Source organism: Cricetulus griseus (genome assembly GCF_003668045.3).
Source record: "Cricetulus griseus strain 17A/GY chromosome 1 unlocalized genomic scaffold, alternate assembly CriGri-PICRH-1.0 chr1_1, whole genome shotgun sequence".
NCBI classification, from domain to species: Eukaryota; Metazoa; Chordata; class Mammalia; order Rodentia; family Cricetidae; genus Cricetulus; species Cricetulus griseus.
In genome coordinates, this window is record NW_023276807.1 from 8,169,788 (window position 1) to 8,189,873 (window position 20,086).

At 40.8% G+C, this 20,086-nt stretch overlaps 1 protein-coding gene across 50 annotated transcripts in view; it reads right to left on the reverse strand.

Moving 5' to 3' along the window:
* Positions 1-9,750: 9,750 nt before the first annotated feature.
* Map4k4 (mitogen-activated protein kinase kinase kinase kinase 4) overlaps positions 9,751-20,086 on the reverse strand; it is a 145,919-nt gene continuing 135,583 nt past the window's right edge. For 32 of the 50 annotated variants that reach the window (XM_035452449.1, XM_035452448.1, XM_027386773.2 and 29 more), the window contains 7 exons: positions 19,542-19,685; positions 16,603-16,737; positions 15,052-15,152; positions 13,218-13,367; positions 12,523-12,682; positions 11,598-11,737; positions 9,751-11,378 (listed from right to left, as the gene is read on the reverse strand). In XM_035452449.1, the coding sequence (XP_035308340.1) occupies positions 11,295-11,378; positions 11,598-11,737; positions 12,523-12,682; positions 13,218-13,367; positions 15,052-15,152; positions 16,603-16,737; positions 19,542-19,685 (914 nt within the window). In that variant the 3' untranslated portion in view covers positions 9,751-11,294. Of the gene's footprint in view, positions 11,379-11,597; positions 11,738-12,522; positions 12,683-13,193; positions 13,368-15,051; positions 15,153-16,602; positions 16,738-19,541; positions 19,686-20,086 lie in introns of all 50 variants that reach the window. The other 18 variants (XM_027386768.2, XM_027386775.2, XM_027386774.2 and 15 more) reach the window with 1 other exon arrangement.

Genomic DNA, 20,086 nt, shown 5'->3' on the forward strand with positions numbered 1-20,086 from the left:
TTTTCTGTGGTTCTTAGCCATTGGTGCATATTCTTTGGAGACATGTTTACTCAAGTATTTTGCCGTGCTTAATCAGTTTTTTTGTTTTGTTTTGTCCTGAGACATAGGAGTTCATACTAACCCCCTTATGAGATACACAATTTGCAAACTTTTTCCTCCCTAAATGTTTTTATTTAGTTTTTATTCATAAACTTAAATCTGTATCCAGCTAGACTTGGAGGGAAATGAGAAAAATAGGGAGTCCAAAAGAACTTCAGTGAGAGCAGAGATTATCCAGCATTACATGTAGATGGGGGGGGGGGTGGCACTCCCGAGCTATAGAATGGTCTGGTGGGCAAGATACCCTCAAGACAAAAGAACTAAGAGCTATCCACATTTATCAATAGAGATCATCTTGTTAGTCTTGCCATTCCTGGACCCCAAATGATCCATGGCTTCCATAATGCTTTTGCTTTCTTTCACCTTTCCAAGGACCACATTTGCCATCCAGCCACTCAGTCTTGGCAGCACAGTCGGAAAAACTGTCAAACATTGGTGTATGGTTCAGTATTTACCATGGACAAGATGTCAGGATCTGGATTCTTTGGGATGAAATTTTCTTCCTCACATTTCTTTGCATAGATGGAATTGCCACCAGTGTCATTTATGGTGTGTGAAGTCACCATCCTGGCACATGAGTCCTAGAATATTTTGTGAAAGGAGAACTCTTATATCCAAATTCTCTCTATTGCTCAGTATTGCCTTGGTATTGAAGAACATGGGGAGGGTTTACCATGACTGCCAGCAAAGTGACAACAAGGAAAAGTGGTATCTGCAAAGCCTCAAAGGAAAATTTTATCAATAGTTCAAATTTCCATTAGTCTGTTTCATTGACCCCAGCTCTATATAGGACATTCTAGTCTGATTTTCTTGAGCATGGCCATAAATGTTCCAAGGTAACTCTAGTATCTGATAGGTTCTTTGACATAGTATATTTTACTGAATTATTTGTATTCCTTCCTGAGGATATCTGATAGTTTTTGTTGCATGCTATTATGTATGGGAAAAGTATAGCTACAATTAGAGATTTTTCTAAAGTTGTCTTTCTCCACAGAGAATCTCTTTCTTTTTGGCTCGAAATTGGAGTTAAAGGAAACTATTTGTCTGGTACAGCATGGATATGATTTGAAATTGGCTTAGAGTGTTTGGGGAGGCCCCCTTTTTCAGGTTTGCTCCTAATCCTAGAGTGTAACCCAGTTTTTTTATGGTCTCATAGGCAGTCTGGGTTTTTCTAGGGTCCTGCTTAGTGAGCAGGCCACTGGAATATTTGTCTCCCAGACTCATGGGACTATCAAAGTCCTGTATTGTTGCTTAATCTTTTTAGAGTCTTGAGTTCATGCTGCCTATAAAAGCCAGCTGTTACGTGAGGAAAACAGAACAAAATCTCCGTCCATCTCAATTGGCTTCTCTTTTTAGTATAAGATTTCTAAGATTTGGGTTCCTAAGAACTACGAAACAGCTGGAAGCCTAGTTTTAGTTCCCAGCTCATCAGCTTCTATGTTTCTAACCTGACACCACACTATTTTCAAACAAGCAACCCTCTCAAGAGCAATGCTAAAGAACATTGACTCTCCTGCATGCTCGCCCTCCTTTCATGTAGATTTGTTTTAATCTTTTAAAAACACTTATTGTTGCCAGTAGTTGGGAGCACGCACTTTGACAATGCTTAATATTTTTAACCTGAGCTTAAATAAATAGTGTTGGGCAAAATCAGTGGATAAGTTAAGGTGAAGATATTCCAATAAATTAGACAACCAAGTCTTTAATAAAAAAGATAAAGTAAGATAGAGTCAATTTATCAGGTAGATCTGATCAACTGTTGGAGTTAGTGAAAGCATGGAGAAAATAAGCACTATCAGATTACAGATTGAAACGGTCTATTAATGCCAGTTAGGATATGTTTTTAAGTTCAATAATTAAATACAAAATGAAATTAAAGTATTCAGAACACCAACAGTAAAGGGAAAATCCTTGATGATTCTACCGTGAGTGTGGAGCTTTAACTGTCAACCTGACACACCCAGAATCACTAAGAACAGTCTCACTGGGGACTGTCTGCATCTGGTGGGCATGTCTGTGGGAGATTGTCTTGAGATATTTGATGTGGGAAGATACAGCCCCCTGTGGGGGGCACCATTCTCTAATCAGGGAGCCCAGAACTGAACTGTATGAATGGAGAAAATAAGTTAGGCACAAGCAATCAAGCATTCATTTTTCTCTACTATTTGTGGATGATGTGACCAGCTGTTTCAAGTTGCCGAAACCTTGATTCCCCTGCAATTGTGGACTATAACCTGAACTTGTAAGCTGAAATAAGTTCTTTCTTCTCTAAGTTGCTTTTTGTCAGAGTATTTATCACAACGACATCAATAGAAATGAGAACAGGGGAAACTTTCAAGCACTAAGGAACAGGATGATATTCACACATGTCTTCCAATGATTAACAATCAAATGACAGAACACAATGGACTCTGAAGGAAACTAGTCTTCTCCAAACTACCAATTATGAGACACAGGATGAACATGAACATTTTCAGAAAGACTACTGTAAAGGTTTCTTCCCACAAACTCTGTTGAGGAAGTTGCCCAAGGATTTTTTCAAGAAAATAAGGAAGGAAAACAAAAAAGAGAAGGAAATGAAATCCAGAAAACATCTAACCCAGGTAAGGAGAAGATCAGCAATCACAGAAGGAAAGCCAAGAGTGAGATCTGGCTGAGTCCTAGATAGCAACTCATCTAGGAAGGGAGGAAGCTGTGGTGGTCTACAAGGGATCCTGATAGGAAAAGAGGATTGTATTCTACATCTTCAATCCAGAAGGCAAGACTGATGATCTGGTAGACCAGATGAAGATAACTTGTTAGCCTTTTGCTCAACGTTCTAGGGGGAAAGAACATGCTGAAATTCGGGGGAAATATAGTTAAATTATGTACCATGGTTTAAAGAGTCAACAGAATACTGGAAAAGGCTATTCATTCTCATATCAGTAATCTCCCCTTTCAGTGGTACAGAGGTCACAACATTTGACCACAGACTATGCAGAGAACAGTACACTATCAGTTTTCATAGTGACCTAGGAAGGGACTTTCAGGGATGCTGAATGGTATAAAGGAGGTTGTGGTGAGTGATACATGATTAGCTTTCATCTGCCTGGACAATAAGGAATTGATTGAGGAATATTTAAATTGTATCTCATTAAAGCCGGTTTTTAAAACAAAATACAAGTTCCCTCATATAGTCATGCGATATCCTGAGATGAATTGTTACTTGAGCATGAAAGTGAGGTCAGCAGGAGTGGCTACAACACAAACAGGTTTGCTTGTATTTTTTTTTTTTTTTTTAATGGCGATAGAAACCTAGCTTATGTGTGTGTTGACTTTTTGAGACAGGTTCTTACCAAATTTCCCAGGATGCTCTTTAACTCATGCTAGGTCAGAATAGCTTAGAATTTGATCTACCTGTCCCCGCTTCCTAAGTGCTAGGATTATAGGTATGTGTCACCACCCCTGACCCTCAAATTAATGTTTAAAAGTTACTTAGAAAGATAAAGGGGCTAATGGTGGACAAGAGAGAGAAGCTTCAATTACCTGACTAGATTTTGTTTAGAAAACTTACTCAGTAACATTTACTTTGCATGAGTATAAAATTTACATTTAAGATCAGAGTTCAATTCCCAGCAACCACCTGGCAGCTTACAGCCATCAGTAACTAAAGTTCATGGGATTTGACACCCTCTTCTTGTGCACATGAATGCTGGAGGCGAGGCAATGGATGCCCCGGGACTGGAGTTATAGGTAATTGTCAGTCAACTGATCTGAGTGCAAGGAACTGGACTCAGGTCTCCCACAAGAGCAGTAAGTGCTCTTAAACTGCTAAACCATCTCTCCAGTCCCTGTTATCTTTTTACTTTCCACAAGCTGTGCAAACAGAGCTGGAGGAAGCTACCACCTCTGCTGTTGCTGACTCCATTTTGGTGACGCAGAGCAAGCCTCCAGCATGTTTCCGCAATCCCATTTGTGAGTCCATTCACCTTTACAAAGACCATTAGGGCCACTTTTTATGCAGGTTCAAAATGTTCTTAAATTACTATGACCTATCTACCGGCCTTGAACATACTGGGTACCAACTTCTTAAGGCAGGCAGCTGGTCACCAAAGGAACCTTAGGCTCTCTATAGCCAAGGCCCTCTTCTCAGGTGGCACAAAGCCTACCCAGCCACCAAAGTTGCCTGTTTAATCTCCCAAACTCTAATTGTCCCTTCATCCTGAGGCTGATCCTGTCCTGTTTCTGTGCCCTCTTCTCCAGCTCCTGCACTGGTAGCTTTTCAAATAGTCAATAGGGAGGTGTTGAGAGTCTCCTCTTGCCCAGGTTGAGATGGTACTTTTAAAAGTCTTGGCTCAGGGCCTAGCCCTATTGCTGTCACTGTTACTACCCAGGAGGCACTAGAGGATGGTCTCATCAGCTGAGCATCTCCAGTTTACAGTATTTCTAATTACTTCCCTTATCTTAACCAACTTCTCCTGGCGCTAGCTTAGGGTCCCTTGCAGCTGGCCTGCACTCCTGTAACAAGCTGATGGTACGATGCAGGTCCAGATACTAGCATGAGTTCATCAAAGTGCAGCCTGCGAGTGTCATCTCTCACTTGTTTGATCTAGGCAGACCAAACTCAAACCGGCTTTTCAGGAAGTCACATGCTAATTGTAGTTTAATAAAGTACAAATTTTCAGGGGCTAGGGCAATGGGTCAGTTGGTATACTCCTTGCAGGCAAGCATGAGGATTGGAGCTCCCAGCACACATGTAAAAAGCGAGGTACAAAGGCATGCACTCATAATCACAGTTCTAGAGAGATGGAAATGGGAATCCCCAAAGGCCAGTCAATCTAATCCAATTAGTGAAGCTACAGGTTTAGAGACTCTCAAAAATATAGTGGAGAGATGATTCAGCTATTAAAGGATAAGCTCACAACCAAAAATAAGGTGGAGAGCAATTGACAAAGACCCCTAGCACCAACCTCTGGTCTCTAATTATTCATATATATGTATGCATGTGCAAATACATGGAGATAGACAGACAGACAGACAGACAGACAGACACACACACACACACACACACACACACACACACACACGCACGCACGCACACACACACACACACACACAAAATCTCCAGCATATGCACTGAGACTAGAGACTTTATTTTAGTCTCTAGAAAGAGTGATCACTAATCCAGGGCACCCTTTAGGTCAGTTTCCCCACAGGAACATTGTGCCTTAAGACTGCTCAGCACATAGGGATTGCTCAACTTGACTGAAAGCCACCAAGTTCCCAGAACTTACTCAATGATGTACCCTGCTAAGGAAGGTGAGGGGACAACTAGTCCTTGAGATACCAAGGAAGTATCCTCTATGCCAGTAACACATGGGAACCTGAGACAAGACCTTTTGAAATGCCCTTTCCATGAATCTGCCCATGTTAAGAAATGGATCCTATGCACTCCAGTTATGCCTCTTGGTAGGAGTGGGCAGGAAGTGTGAGGGGACAATTGAGGCCCTGATCTCTCCAACCTGTCCGAAATGCAGACGGTAGCTTCCAGAGGCCTCTGTTCTAAATCATGACCCCTGGATCTAATCTACAAAGAACCTGAGGTTTAGCAGCAGGATTATTTAGGGAGGAAAGGACCATTGCGTTTCTGAACCTGAAAACACACCCTAGAAATCTAGGATGGCTTTGGGAGCCATTTTCCAAGGGGTGACAGAGTAACCCTATGGCTCTCCTTGAGAGAAACCTATGAGCTGTGGCTTAGCTAATCAGCTCTAAAGATGAAGGCAGGCACCTTAGTCACAGATTAAGAACCAAGAGTGCCAATAAAAAACATTTTAACTACTTGCACATGCTACAGGATGGATTGCAAACTACACTAAAGGCAAAGACCACACACGGTAAATGCTGTGATCCATGAATGTGACCAGGAGACAGGAGGTTGCCTATTATCAGAAGATAATTGCAGAAGGGTGTGGGAGGCCTGAACAAGGACCACCAACCTGTGTGCTTTTCAGTGGATGAACCGTATGATGTGATTATCAAGACAGTGTTGAGTAGCATTTACTGAGAAAGGCCAGTTAACACCGGTTTGTATGGGCTGTAATTAGGTCTAACTTCTACAAACTCAAGGGACAGAATATGCTTGCTCCAGTTCTATATCCTGCCCAGAACATGTAGGAACCTTGCCAGACTTCTATACTTTAGACCAAAGTAGAAATGATCTTAAAAAAAAAACAAAACAAAACAAAACAACAAAAAAGCAAACCAACACAGAATGAACAAATGAAAAAAGCTAGACACCAAACTCAAATTCCTTGGAGACAATAGTCAGGGAGAGCCTTCCCTCAGTGTTGCCATGGCAACTCCAACTGGGGACACTTGGGAGAGCCCTGGCCTCCCATGAACAGATTGACAATTCTAGTTTGCTTCTCTGTTTCTGTGATAAAACACAGACCAAAACCAAGTGGGGGAAGAGAAAGAAAGATTTTTTTCATCTGTGTTTCCAGATCACAAATTTCTCGAGGGAAATTGGGGAAGGAACCTGAAGGCAGGAACTGAAGTAGAATCCAGGAGGAATGATACTTACTGGATTGCTCCTTTCTTCTGCCAGCTAGTCTTTCTTTCTTTCTTTCTTTCTTTCTTTCTTTCTTTCTTTCTTTCTTTCTTTCTTTCTTCTCCTCCTCCTCCTCCTCCTCTGCCAGCTAGTTTTCTTATAAGGACCATTTGTCTAATGGTGGTACCAGCCACAATGTGCTGGGCTCCTCTCCACCAATTAGCATTTAAGAAAAATGCCCCACAGACATGCCCACAGGCCCATTTGATAGAGACAGCTCTCAACTGCGTCTCCATCTTTCCAGGTGTATCAAGTTGACAATCAAGATGAACCAGTGCACTGGCTTCACCCAGCCTGGTGGTACTCTGTACCTCTCTCCTCAGGCCTGGCTGGAGCAGTGCAGCTCATCACCAAGTTCATACTACACGAGGGCAGAACTTCCCCAGGATTAACATAAATTTTTATTTCACTCTATTTATAAAAAAGCAGATTAACCTTGAGAGGCCAGGAGAAACGGCCAGGTATGAGAACCTAGTGTTTGAATGCACTGGTCTTCTTGAGTAAGAAAACGTGGTCATGACTTTTGCCAACTTTCAATTCCTTACCCATTTTTTTTTTTTTTTCCAAAGCACTCCATCTGTTTCTGCTAAGGGAAGTGGAGACACCATTCTTCTAAAGTGGTACACAGAAGCAAGCAACATCTGCATTCAACTGCATCTCTGAATGTGACACCAAAACAGCTGGTGTCATCTAAGAGGCCAAACTTAATTCCAATTACTTCTAGCTCTCGAGCCCCCCACCCCTGTGAACTCTCAACCAGGGGTGGGGGTGGGGGTGGAGCTACAAGAGGAAAACTCACTGATAGTCCAAGAAGATGTCACCAGATTTTGATGCTTAATTGGACACCAGCTGCAAGCAGGGTACACCTTAGATCATCTGGTGGCCAAGGCACTTATTACTTTACTCTCATCCTGGAGAAGAACATTTAAGCACCAATCCAGAAAGGGTTACTTTATGTCCCACTGGAAACATGCTATTTTACATTTTTAAAGGATTTTTTTTTTTCGTTTGTGTGCGTGCCGTGTGTCTTCCACATGCAGGCCACAATGAGGGTGTAGTTTCCCTGGAGCTGGAGTTACGGTTATGGAGCCTGATGCGAGTGAGGGTGCTGAGCTGAACTCAGATCCTGTTGGAACCTCAAGTGCTATTAACGACTGAGCCATCTCCCCATCCCCCTAGTTTACATCTTCATCCTATTTAGACATGTCAAAATGCAACTTCCTTTCCCCCTTTCCTCTCGTTTTTACCCTAGCGACCAGAGATGACCTTTTCACCTTACTTCTGAGAAGTCTGTGCATATGTCTGCTTCTTTCAGAGCTGTCCTTCAGCAATCTCCCATAGCCAGAGACAGCAAGATGCGGCAGCCTGTTCTGGCCTGGATGAGCCAGTTGGGGGAGGCCGAGAATGCACAAAACAGGGATCAGCTTCATAAGAAGGAAATGTCTAAAGGGTCAGGACACACTTAAGTAGAAATGATTTTTACTTTATTTAGGAAAGAAAGGTAGGGGAGAACAGTAATTTTTTAACAGCAGACAAGTTAGCACTGCAAAAGAGAAAAAGCAAAGGCTGTGTACTTGTCATAGCCTGCTCAGCTTCATGGCTAGTAAATTTAATGCAGTTTCTCACCTGTATTATTACTCAGCAAATTTATAACTGGTAAAATTAGGGATTACAAGCCCTGAAGTGTGTGCTACACCTAAGCTAGAAACCCAACAGCCCATAAAAGTCACTTCAAAGTAAATGGCAACTGGGATGCACGTCAATGCAACAAACCATTTCTGTAAACATTTCCTCCCATGTAAATGTGCATAGCACACTGCACTCTACACTGAGGAGAGGAGGTTCCTCTGACTCCCACACAGAAAGGCACTGGAGCTCTGGCTGGTCCTAGACACACCCCGGCATGGTGGCAATGTGAAGACTGGTGTGTCACCTTAATACTGTTTTTATGGTTGTGCAAAAATGACACTTGCATGAAGAAAGCGCTGTCTTGTGGAAAGGGAGTAGGGGAAAGCCAGTCCTACCCTAAACAAATATGAAGTCACAGCAGCCCACTTCTTTTTTCCTGGGCAAATCTCTCTAGATACCTAAATTAACTTGTATAACTCAATCTCAACTTGGGTTTACAAGGTGTCAAGCCGGAGAAGGGAAGGTCAGGATGACAGAGGGGAGCAGCTGCCTCTGTTCTGCTTCAGTCAAATTGGTCATGGAATTGGCCTGGGTCAACTGAGGCAATGCACACTGGGGCTGGGAGGGCTGTGTAAGCAAGGCAGGCAAAGCTGCCTGGAGCCCATTCCACCACCCCGTGGTTTAGTTCTAGATCTGAGTAACTCCAACAACATGTTTGAACTATTTGCAACCTATCACCTAGGACAGAGTTTGCAGCCCATGGATGATGGACTGTGACAGTGGTGCCCCACAACACAGAAATAAGGTAGACAGCAGCCTCTTTGTTACTTCCTGCTCCTTGGTATTTGTAGCTTCATGATTCTTCAAAGCCATCTTCTCACCTTCAAAGTATTCCAAACCCAGGGAAAAGGCTGTCATCACCCGAGAAGCTGTGCTAACCACAACTAGAGAAGAAACACAGTATTGTGCCATTCTGAAGTCTAACCAATAGTCAACTATTTTTACCTCCTCTTACCTCAAAGAGTAAGGTTGCTTGAGTATCTTGACCCATCTTGGTTGGTATTTACAACCAACCATTTAATTGCAGTTTTAAGTATTCTTTACTAGACTTTCATTGATCACAAAACTACTACACTAGGAGCAAGAGAATGACCGGTGTCTGAATGGGACAGATGGGACAGGCTTGGCATTAGATACAGATAACTGTTACATGGGACAGGGGAAAAGCTGGATCACACTGTGAAAGAAAGTTAACCACAGAGCAGGATTATGCCTTTGAAACAACAAGCTTCTGTCTGGGGAATGAAGCACATAGCAGCTGTCGTTAGAGCCCCACTCACAGAATCAAGGCAGGGCCATGACTCAGCATGACTGTTCCTTCACTGAGACACTAGCATCCTCAGAGGAATGTAGGGATGACCATGAAGCCATGAAGCAAATTATTACAAGACATTTATTACAAATGTCACAGACATATTCATAAAGAAAAATTAGTTTTAAAAAAAAACAGAACAAGAGAGCAAGTGAGAAAACAAGAAAAGCCAGGGCTTCAATATTACACCTAAAACACAGGGAGATGCCATCTTTATGAATAAGTAGAATTAACTACATTCTTAAAATAGTTTTAGTGCATTGCATTTTTTAGAAAAGGGACATACCCTCACCCCCAAGAAAAGGTTCCTGAAACAATGAACAGTTTGTGTGACTACTCAAATGTGCCCACCTGCCTGCTACCAAATCCCAATTGAGAACAATGACATCTCATGTGTTCACAACTGGTGAAGGCTGCCCAACAACCACTAATTGTGAACCTGGTGAAAACAGTGTTCTGCTTCCTGAAAGCAGACAGCACCAGCCATGAGGCTAGTCCTCGCCTTCACAGAGTTTTTCTTGTACCTGATTAGACTTGTGACAAAGTCAGTCAAACTTTAATAGGATGCTTTTGGTATTGAGGTTAAATTAAACATTAATGTTTTCTGCCAAATCCAAAAGGTAAATCACCTCTCAATGCATTAAAAACAATGAGGTAGGCAAAAAACAAAACAACAACAAAATACCCACAGGAAAGTTGACTTTTTTTCTGACTGCAAGTGCAGACCGTGGTGGAACTGCTGTTGCTCTTCCAGGCTTAAACAGAAATTAAACCTTTAGCAGAGGCAGTGCTAATACTGTCACACAACAAAGTTCTGGCCATCAAATAAGACACACACATTTTCTTTTTCTTTCTCCCTCTCTCTTTTCTTTTTTTTAGAACCATCTGCACAATTTAGGCAAAACTTGGTACACAGAAAAAATGACTGAGTTCTTGGCCAGGACAACCCCCTCCAAAAAATTTCAAAGAAACAAAATGGGACCCCATATCCCACCCCACCCATCCTAAGCCCCACCCACAAAAAAGTTATCCTAGTAACTGTGTCTTTCACATTTTATAAATATTAACTTCTTAAACCTGCACCTTCTTCTTTGTCCACATATTGTCACATTACAAAAAAAAGAAATGTCAATTAAATACATTGTTAATGTTACTATATTAAATCTGTTCTCTGCTTCAGCAAGCTGCTTCTTACGCCATTTTTCACCTCCTTGTGCCCACTGCCAACATCTGATGGTGTGCTCATCACAACCTTCAGACACCCACAGGCCAGAGTCACTCAGAGACAAGGAATCCTGGAGCTGTAGAAAGGCGCTCTTTCTGGTCTGATGTTCATCCCCAAACACTCCTAGCACCGATGGTAGAGTCTAAACAGCACCAGCTGCAATGCAGCCTTCATTTATTTTTGAGTAAGGAAAAGGAGAGAATGGGAATAAACTGGCAAAAAGTGTAGGAAGGAGGGGAGAGGACCCACACGCAAGAGGCCTGCATATACAGCTGTCCTGGCTGCACCGGTGCAGCTCTGAGCTCCAGTTGCAAGGAATTCCAAGTTCTCAGGGTCGTGACGACTCCGGGGGTCAGTGATCCCAGCTCACATTGCCTCTACCAGCTCAGAAGAGAAGTCCTGCCTAAGGTCATGAAATAAACCTGACTGCTGCCACCAGACCGAACGGAGGCAAAGAACACCTGCAAACACAACCAGAGAGGGCAGTTAGCAGGTCATTCACTACCTTCTAGTACCCAATCCCCCAAAAATATGCCTAAAAAGCAATGTCAAAAATTTTCCTTAATTAATTTACTTTAGAATCTACCAGAACTGCAAGGAAATTCATTGTCAATACCATGACGAATAAGCCACCCTTAAAAAACAACCACAACTACACAGAAGCCATAAGGAAATGTTACCTTGTCATTTCGTTCACATAAGAATTTTAGTCTTTGAGCCCTTTTGTGCATAAATACGCCATCCAAGTGACCAGTTTCCACAGATCGTATTTCTATCGCCTTCTCTCCCCAGCCCATTGTCTGATTCGATCGGATATATGCTTTTAGAGAGGAGGGGGAAAAGCATTAGCATGGAAGAAGCTCAACCAGATGTTCTGATACATAAGCACATCTATCTGCCTGAGGGCCTGGATGGGAGGACTTTGGTTTTCAGGGGCTCTGTCTGGGGCTAGGTGTCTGTTCAGTCACTGAAAGCCCACCTCCCATGCACAAGGCCTGGGTTCAATTGACAGCACTGACCCAAGTGGTGAGGGGGAGCTTTATGCCTCATCCATCATGGGAAGTAGCCATACAAATCAATAATTGAAAGAACTGATTTTCCTTAGGTCTTTCATGTAGCTTTTGGAAATAGCCACAGTGTGTGGGTTATTGAACATGTTTCAGCAACCCAGCCATGAAAGAAGGTGAGGAAGAAATGATGAGCAGACAGTTTAGGGATGTAAACATAAAGCCATGAAAATGACAAATACCAGCCCCCATTCCTGGATACAAAGCAGAAGACTACGCAAGAGGCTGTTTAACTGGGGTCTGCCACTCTCAAGAGAAAACCACATTCCTTTCCCTGATCCACTTCACTCCACACAAATTAGTCAGAAAAAAAATACATCTGCCCTATTTTATATAGATAAGAGTCAAATGAGAGCTAGCCATAGCACAGCTCTTGAAAGTATCCAAGAATTACTTGGATTTTGTTTTAACCGTCTTTTCCCATCTGCTGATAACCAGCAAATAACCAGAAGGTATGATCGACATGCAAGTTAGTACTATAAACAGATGTGGTCTTAGTGAGCTCCTCTCACAAACGCCTCTTCATGATGCATCATACCTACAGATGTCGGCATCTCTCCCCACTGCAGAACCACATCCTTGGTGATCCTTCCATACGTGTTTACATAAACCCCCTCATCTTCATAGCACACCAGAAGCTCCATTCCATCCGTGTTGGGGAGAATAATGATTGCATGGGGTTTGATGCTACACTGAATCTAGAGAACAGAAAGAAGGAAGCATGTTTGTGGCTATCTCCAGCTCTGTGAAAGTGCTCAGTAAGACTGTCTAGAGAATGCAGTACTGCTATACCCCTGGCCATACCTACCACAAAAAGTAGGAGTCTTGGGAAATCCATGCAATATACAATCCCAAGTCTACTATTTACAGGTCATGTACTGTACTGACTCACATTTTTGAGTCCCTGGAAATGTAATTCCATAGTAGACTCATTTGAGAAACATTCCCAACCCAGGGTGTTCTGGCCTGACAGCAACTGTCCCAACTCCATCCCATGTTAGTCCAAGCAGGTGCTAAATGGTCTTCAGAAGGCCCTCACAGACCCAGGAAAGCAGATTTCTACTGTTCCTGAAACATGAAGCTACTGAAAATGGTGCTTCACTTAAATACTCACCCTACACCTCGGGGAAATGAGAAAACCCTGCTTGTGTTAGTTCACTAAGCAGAGTAAAGGGAAAAGTCAAAACAAAGTGAAGCCAGTCAACCAACCATAGAGTGTGGGGTCTTTCTTACGTGTGTTGGTAGATAAATGTCATAGACTGAGCCTGAATCCACATCAACAGCATGGAATCCAGCACAGGATCCATAGATCACTTTCAACCTCTGGCCTTCCTCAACAGTGAGATCCACCAGTAATGGCTTATGTACCAGTTCTCCAAAGGACTACAGAGATAATCAAGACAGAAGCAGGAAGACAAACTTACAGCATCGGATGAGAAGCTAGCTGCAGGCATATGGTTTATCATGTGGCATTGTTAATTAGCATCTGGAGGATACTTCTTCCCTCCTACCTAGCAGGAGAATGCTCTGTCCTGTCCTGTGGTATGTCTTGATTGGAATATGTGCAAAGTCAACAATGAGAACTTGGCACAACACAGCATTTGAATATTCAAACACAGCAGTGGAGCCATGCCACTGAGAATCTGATGAGGGCTATTACTATGAGAGCTATAGACTGTGTGACTAGACCTGAGAACCTCTGTCCTTCCTATCAGAACAGCTTACAGGACTAGGACAGTGAACTGGAATAGGAAAGTAAGGCAATACTTATAAAGCAACATGCACAGCATCTGGCATGTAGGAATATTAATACTAGATTCCAAAAGACAATCTAAGTAATTCTCTAATTTACTATCTTTATTCAGTAATACTAGATTTACAAAAATGCTAACCCTACTGACTCTGATTCACTGGGGAATCAATTAGAATAGAAACTTACTCTTTCAATAAACTGTATCAAAATGATTTTAAATGCTATCATTTTAGATGAAATAGTCTGTTTCTTACCCGCTACTAAAATGTCCCTGGGCTATTCTTAAGGTTCTATATCTCAGAATAGAAATAGTTGCTATTTCTATCTAATGCTAGAACAGTATCAATTTTAATTAAGAATTTTATATATTGGATTTAGGGCAACCCCTAAAATAAATTACTAAAACTATACACAGAACAATGACTGTTAGTTCTCTGTATTTGGGGTGTGGTAGCTGCTGCAGTATGAAGCATCATGTCCCATGTACTACCTCTTATCACATGTTCTGGAAGAAAATATAAGACTAATTATGAGTACGTGTGACCTCACAACCAAAACAGCCCAGCATTTACACAAGCATTATTAATTCACCCAAACTACATGTAGAATGATGAAACCATCTTACTGCAAACACCAAGATCCTGTTAAAATGACAGATTTTTTAAGTTTAAATAAAAGCAGGACCATATTATAGATATTTAAACTCCCTTCATCCATTTAATGTATAATATCTATTGTTTATATCACTAAGAATCTTCGTAATTTATTTAGTTGGTTTTTTTGTTGTTTTGAGATAGGGTGTTGCTATGTATACCTGATTGGCCTTGACTCCACAATAATTCTCCTGCCTCAGCCTCTCTGGCATCCATTATCACACCCAGTCTATTACTTAGTTTTTCAACTATAGTGCTCTAAATACATCCACTCTACAACAGATTTTTGTTGAGCCCTTTTAACGATGTATCTGTATCTTCATCACACCTATGTCTTTTCATGAAGATCTATATCATCATCATGTTGGATTTTCAAGAAAGGGTTTTTCTGTGTAGCCCTGGCTGTCCTCAGACTTGCAGACAGTCACTTGCCTCTGCCCACTAAGTGCTGGGATTAAACGTGTGTGCCACTACCTCCCAGTTGAAGATCTATGTTTTAAGGAAGGGTATTTGGGCAAAATTATCATCTGAGAACTTGGAAAATAGTTACACATGCCTAATATGTTATATATAGCTTTTTCTTTAAGTTATGTTATATTAATATATAGCTTTATATTAACTGTTCAGACTTCTTAAGCCAATTTAAAACTGGTGGTTTTACCTTAAAGGCCATAAATTTGTGATATGGCTTCGGTGCCCACGCATAGACTTCCACAGAACTCTTCAAAGCAATTACCAGAAATTTTATTCTTTCATATTTTACTGAAACAAACATAAAAAAATCAAGAGAAATACTATCAGTATTGACACAGAGCCATAAATTCTCTTAGTTGTCATTTGCAAACTTTATAAATACGCTTTTATTGCTCATCCAAAAAGCAAGGAGTCTGGGTGGGAAATAAAGAGAGAGCTCAAGCCACACACCTTGCTTTTCTAATTTTTCGGTGTGTAACTCACTCCCTAGCTCAATCAATTCTAAAATATCAATGAATCATTTATCTGATGATTCTAATGTCTTAGATTGTTTGAATAGTAAAATTCTCATCTTCTTTCACAGCTATTCCCATGCCCTAGTATGTCCTAAGCACATGTGGTGTCTGCACCACAGGAAATTTCTAACATCACACCGCTATTTGATTAACTGTGGGTGCAAGGACTTGCTATTTGATACAGCTTTGTTAAAGGTCACATACTGTCAAATGTTCAAAAGTCATACACAGGATTTTAAGAGGCTGTGAATGAACTCTGTTAATAGACTTTTCTGGAATGATGGACATTGTCCTATGTGTACAGCTAACACCCTGTAAAGAATACCACAACTATCAACATTGAAGAGGTACTAGGGCTACATGGGAACTCAATTAAAGATTGCTAACACTAAATAACTACATTTTAGCCTCCTGCTCTTGGTGGAAACTCAGAATCATTCCAAATAATATGACATTGATTAATATAATTATTAATCAATGAGCTGTCACTATAGATAAAGATGACAATGTCTCAGATTACAATATCCTGGGGGAGGTGGGCAGAACAACTGTATACAGTCTGTACCTTCGTAAAATATGCAAGCACAAATCAGCATTCAATGGATTCTCAACTTTAACCAGCCAAATTCTAGGAAGTCCTTAAAAGTGTAACTTTGTTACAGTCCATTATTTCCTACTTATTTCTAACCAGAACTTTCACTTTTCTCATATGCAACACAACTTTGTTTGGATTTTGTTAGCTAGCTTTGTGATAATCACTGAATGTTCCAAGGGAGGAAAATGCCAATTACAAAATAGTTGCCAAAAATAACAACTAGCCAGCCAGAGTCATTTATAAAAGGGAACGTGGTAGCTCCAAATTATCAGTTAAATTCTCAAATGTTCTATTAGTGACTGCTAAGGGCCTCCCAGCATACTCTAAATAAGAGCCTAAGGGGTAAAGGAATCAAAGGCTTAGTGTGGTAGCCCTTTCTCAGAGGTTCCTTGGAATCACACCTTACAGAGGACAAGGACTGTCAATGAGGGTGTGAGACTCTCACAGGTGAAAGGTGACGATAGAGTAAGCACAAAAACAAACTGCACTGTACTATAGATGAGAATAACATAGCACGACATCTAGATGAGACCTGAAAATCAGAAGATAAGTTTCAAGGAGTACATTAATTTAAGACCGAACTAATTAAACTGAAGAAACAAAACACTATGACTCCCTGAGAACTTACCAACTTTATAGTGTACACATCCTTCCAAATCGCCCACAGTGGTCCACCCTTGCTTCTTCTCAACTTCTGGATCATTATGTAGAATTTTATTTCTTAACCAGGATAAATAGTAGACACGTAACTTATCCTTTTTTCCTAACAAGATAAATATAAGTATTTTACATGAATGGTCAAAAATAAATCTTATCATTAATATCAACTATCCAAAAGAAACAGTAAATACATTTCCCCTAAGGGAGTTATTTAATATCAGTTTTATCTGAAATTCATATTTGAGCTACTCCAAGAAGATCTGAAGCCCCTAAAGAAGTACCAACAGTATAAGCAGGCATGTCTAGGTTTTGAAAGAATAAGTCTTCACTTACAGATAGATCAGAAACCATAGAGTAGAAATGCTTCTGGTTATTGGTGTTATATTGTATGCTAATGATAGAATGGTGGGTAGCAACTCTTGAGCAGCTCGGGATGAGAGCTAGGAACCAGAAAGCCCAAGGCAGGAAGGGTTAGGCAGCTGTGACTTTCTGCTTCTTTGCTTGTCTCATAAGCCTAACAGCATTATCCAAGAGTTTAGCCTATATAATGAAGTTTCCATAAAAGACCAGAATTACAGAGTTAAGATGAACTTCCAGATAGCTGAACCTGTGAAGGTGCTAGGAGACAGTCCATCTGGGAAAGGAATGGAAACAATTACAGTGGTGTTTTTGGATAGCAGGCCTATTATAAAAGTTGATTACTTTCCTATATACCAACAGCAAAAATATAGAAATTTAAATTAAAAGTATTCCTGATTTTATTAATTTGCATGTTCACTCTTTGTTGTTTGGTAAGTTTGGATAAAGGTTTGTCTATCTTGTTGATTTTCTCGAACAACCAACTTTTTGTTATATTGATTCTTTGTATTGTTCTCCTAGTTTCCATTTTATTGATATCAGCTCTCAATTTGATTATTTCCTGGCGCCTGCTCCTCCGGGGTATATTGGCTTCTTTGTTTTCTAAAGCTTTCAGTTGTGCTGTTAATTCTCTAGTGTGATTATTCTCCTGTTTCTTCATGTGGGCATTTAGCGCTGTGAACTTTCCTCTCAGCACTGCTTTCAAAGTATCCCATCGGTTTGGGTATGTTGTGTCCACATTCTCATTGAATTCTAGAAAATCTTTAATTTCTTTTTTTATTTCTTCCTGGACCCATGAATTGTGCAATTGGGTGTTACTTAATTTCCATGAGTTTGTAGGTTTTCTATAGTTCGTGTTGTTGTTGAATTCTAATTTTAAAGCATGGTGGTCTGATAAGACACAGGGGGTTATTTCAAGATTTTTGTACCTGTTGAGGTTTGCTATGTTGCCAAGTATGTGGTCGATTTTAGAGAAGGTTCCATGTGGTGCAGAAAAGAAGGTAAATTGTTTTGTATTTGGGTGGAATATTCTATAGATATTTGCTAAGTCCAATTGCGCCATAACTTCTATTAGATCTTTTGTTTCTTTGTTAAGTTTCTGTCTGGTGCTTCTGTCCAGTGGTGAGAGTGGGGTGTTGAAATCTCCCACTATAAGTGTGTGCCGTTTTATGTTTGATTTGAGTTTTAGTAATGTTTCTTTTACAAAATGGATGCCTTTGTATTTGGGGTATAAATGTTCAGAATTGAGACTTCATCCTGATGGATTTCTCCTGTGATGAGTAGGAAGTGACCTTCTTCATCTCTTTTGATTGATTTTAGTTTAAAGTCCAATTTATTGGATATTAGGATACTAGGATTGCTACTCCTGCTTGTTTCCATTTGATTGGAAGATCTTTCCCCAACCTTTAATTCTTAGGTACTGTCTGTCTTTGTGGTTGAGGTGAGTTTCTTGTATGCAGCAGAAGGAAGGAGTCTGTCTTCTTATCCATTCTGCTAATCTGTGTCTTTTTATAGGGGAGTTGAGACCATTAATGTTAATGGATATTAATGACCATTGATTATTGTTCATTCTTGTTTGTTTTTGATTAGGTGATGGTGGTGAGATTATGTATGGGATTCTGTCCCTTTTTCCTTTTGGCTGTTGGTAAGTTGGGATTATCAGCAATTCCACTCCTAGGCATATACCCAAAAGCACATTCATATAACAAGGACATATGTTCAACCATGTTCATAGCAGCATTATTTGTAATAGCCAGAAACTGGAAGCAGCCTAGATGCCCCTCAACCGAAAGAATGGATAGAGAAATTGTGGTACATTTACACAATGGAGTACTACTCAGCAGAAAAAAAAAAAAAAAAACAATGGAATCTTGAAATTTGCAGGAAAATGGATGGAACTTGAAGAAACCATTCTGAGCTACGTAACCCAATGGCAAAAAGACAAACATGATATGTACTCACTCATATGTGGATTTTAGTCATAGAGTAAGGGATTATCATCCTACAACCCACACTGCCAGAGAAACTAGTAAACAAGGAGGACTCTAAAAGAAACAAACTTTGTCCCCTGGAGAAGGGGAAAGGGTCACCATCCCCTGAGCAAATTGAGAGCATGGGAAGAGGGGGGAGGGAGCTATGAGAATGAGAAGGGGAGAAGAGGAAGGATGCAGAGGTCATGAGGAAGCAGAAATTTTGAGTCAGGTGTAGATTAGAAGAAAGGACATATGATAGGTAGGATTTTAGTTGGGGGGGGTAGAGGAGGAAGGGAGGGAGAAGGGAACTGGGATCGTCATGTAATTCAATCTTGTTTGTAATTCAAATATATACATATATATATATAAAGAAAGAAAGAAAGAAAGAAAGAAAGAAAGAAAGAAAGAAAGAAAGAAAGAAAGAGGGGCAACTGGGTGTGTGGCTGTGTCCATCTTCTCACATCATCAGCACTGCTGTACCTTACTTAGCCAGTCATTCAAGAAGGAGCTGAGTGCAATATGTAAGGCTAGACACACTGTGACCAATGTCATAGATTCTGCTTTACAAGACACTTACCAGATATTGTCACCAGGACATTTAAGCCCTCGAGAACATCCATTTGCTGGAACCGTCTTCGGTTGATCAGAGGATACACTTTCCCTTGGCCACTTCTGTCCAAGAGCATCAGACCGCTCTCTGTGCCGACTAGCAAATTCACTCCTGTTTCAAGAACACAGAGGGGCCTACATTTTAGGTTATGCTTGTATGAAGCTGTACCGTAAGGAAAGGAAAACATCATCTACTTGAAAGGACAATAACTTCCTTCATTTAGAAAGAAATGCTCAGAACAGTCAGGTTAAAGCAATTCATCCTTGTCACATAGGAATGACAGTGACATTTACTTAGGTACGGAAATGGACTGAGGAAGTCGCATCACCTTACCTGTTCCCAGCATCCTTCAGTCCTGATGGTATTATGAGCTCACTATTTCTTGAGTTTTACAAATCTGGTCAACATTAGATACTTGAAAAAAATATCATCTGATAACGGCCTCACAACTGGCAAACTTCTAGAATGACTTACAGAGAAAGCACGCCTCCGTAATCTCCACTGGCTTATGA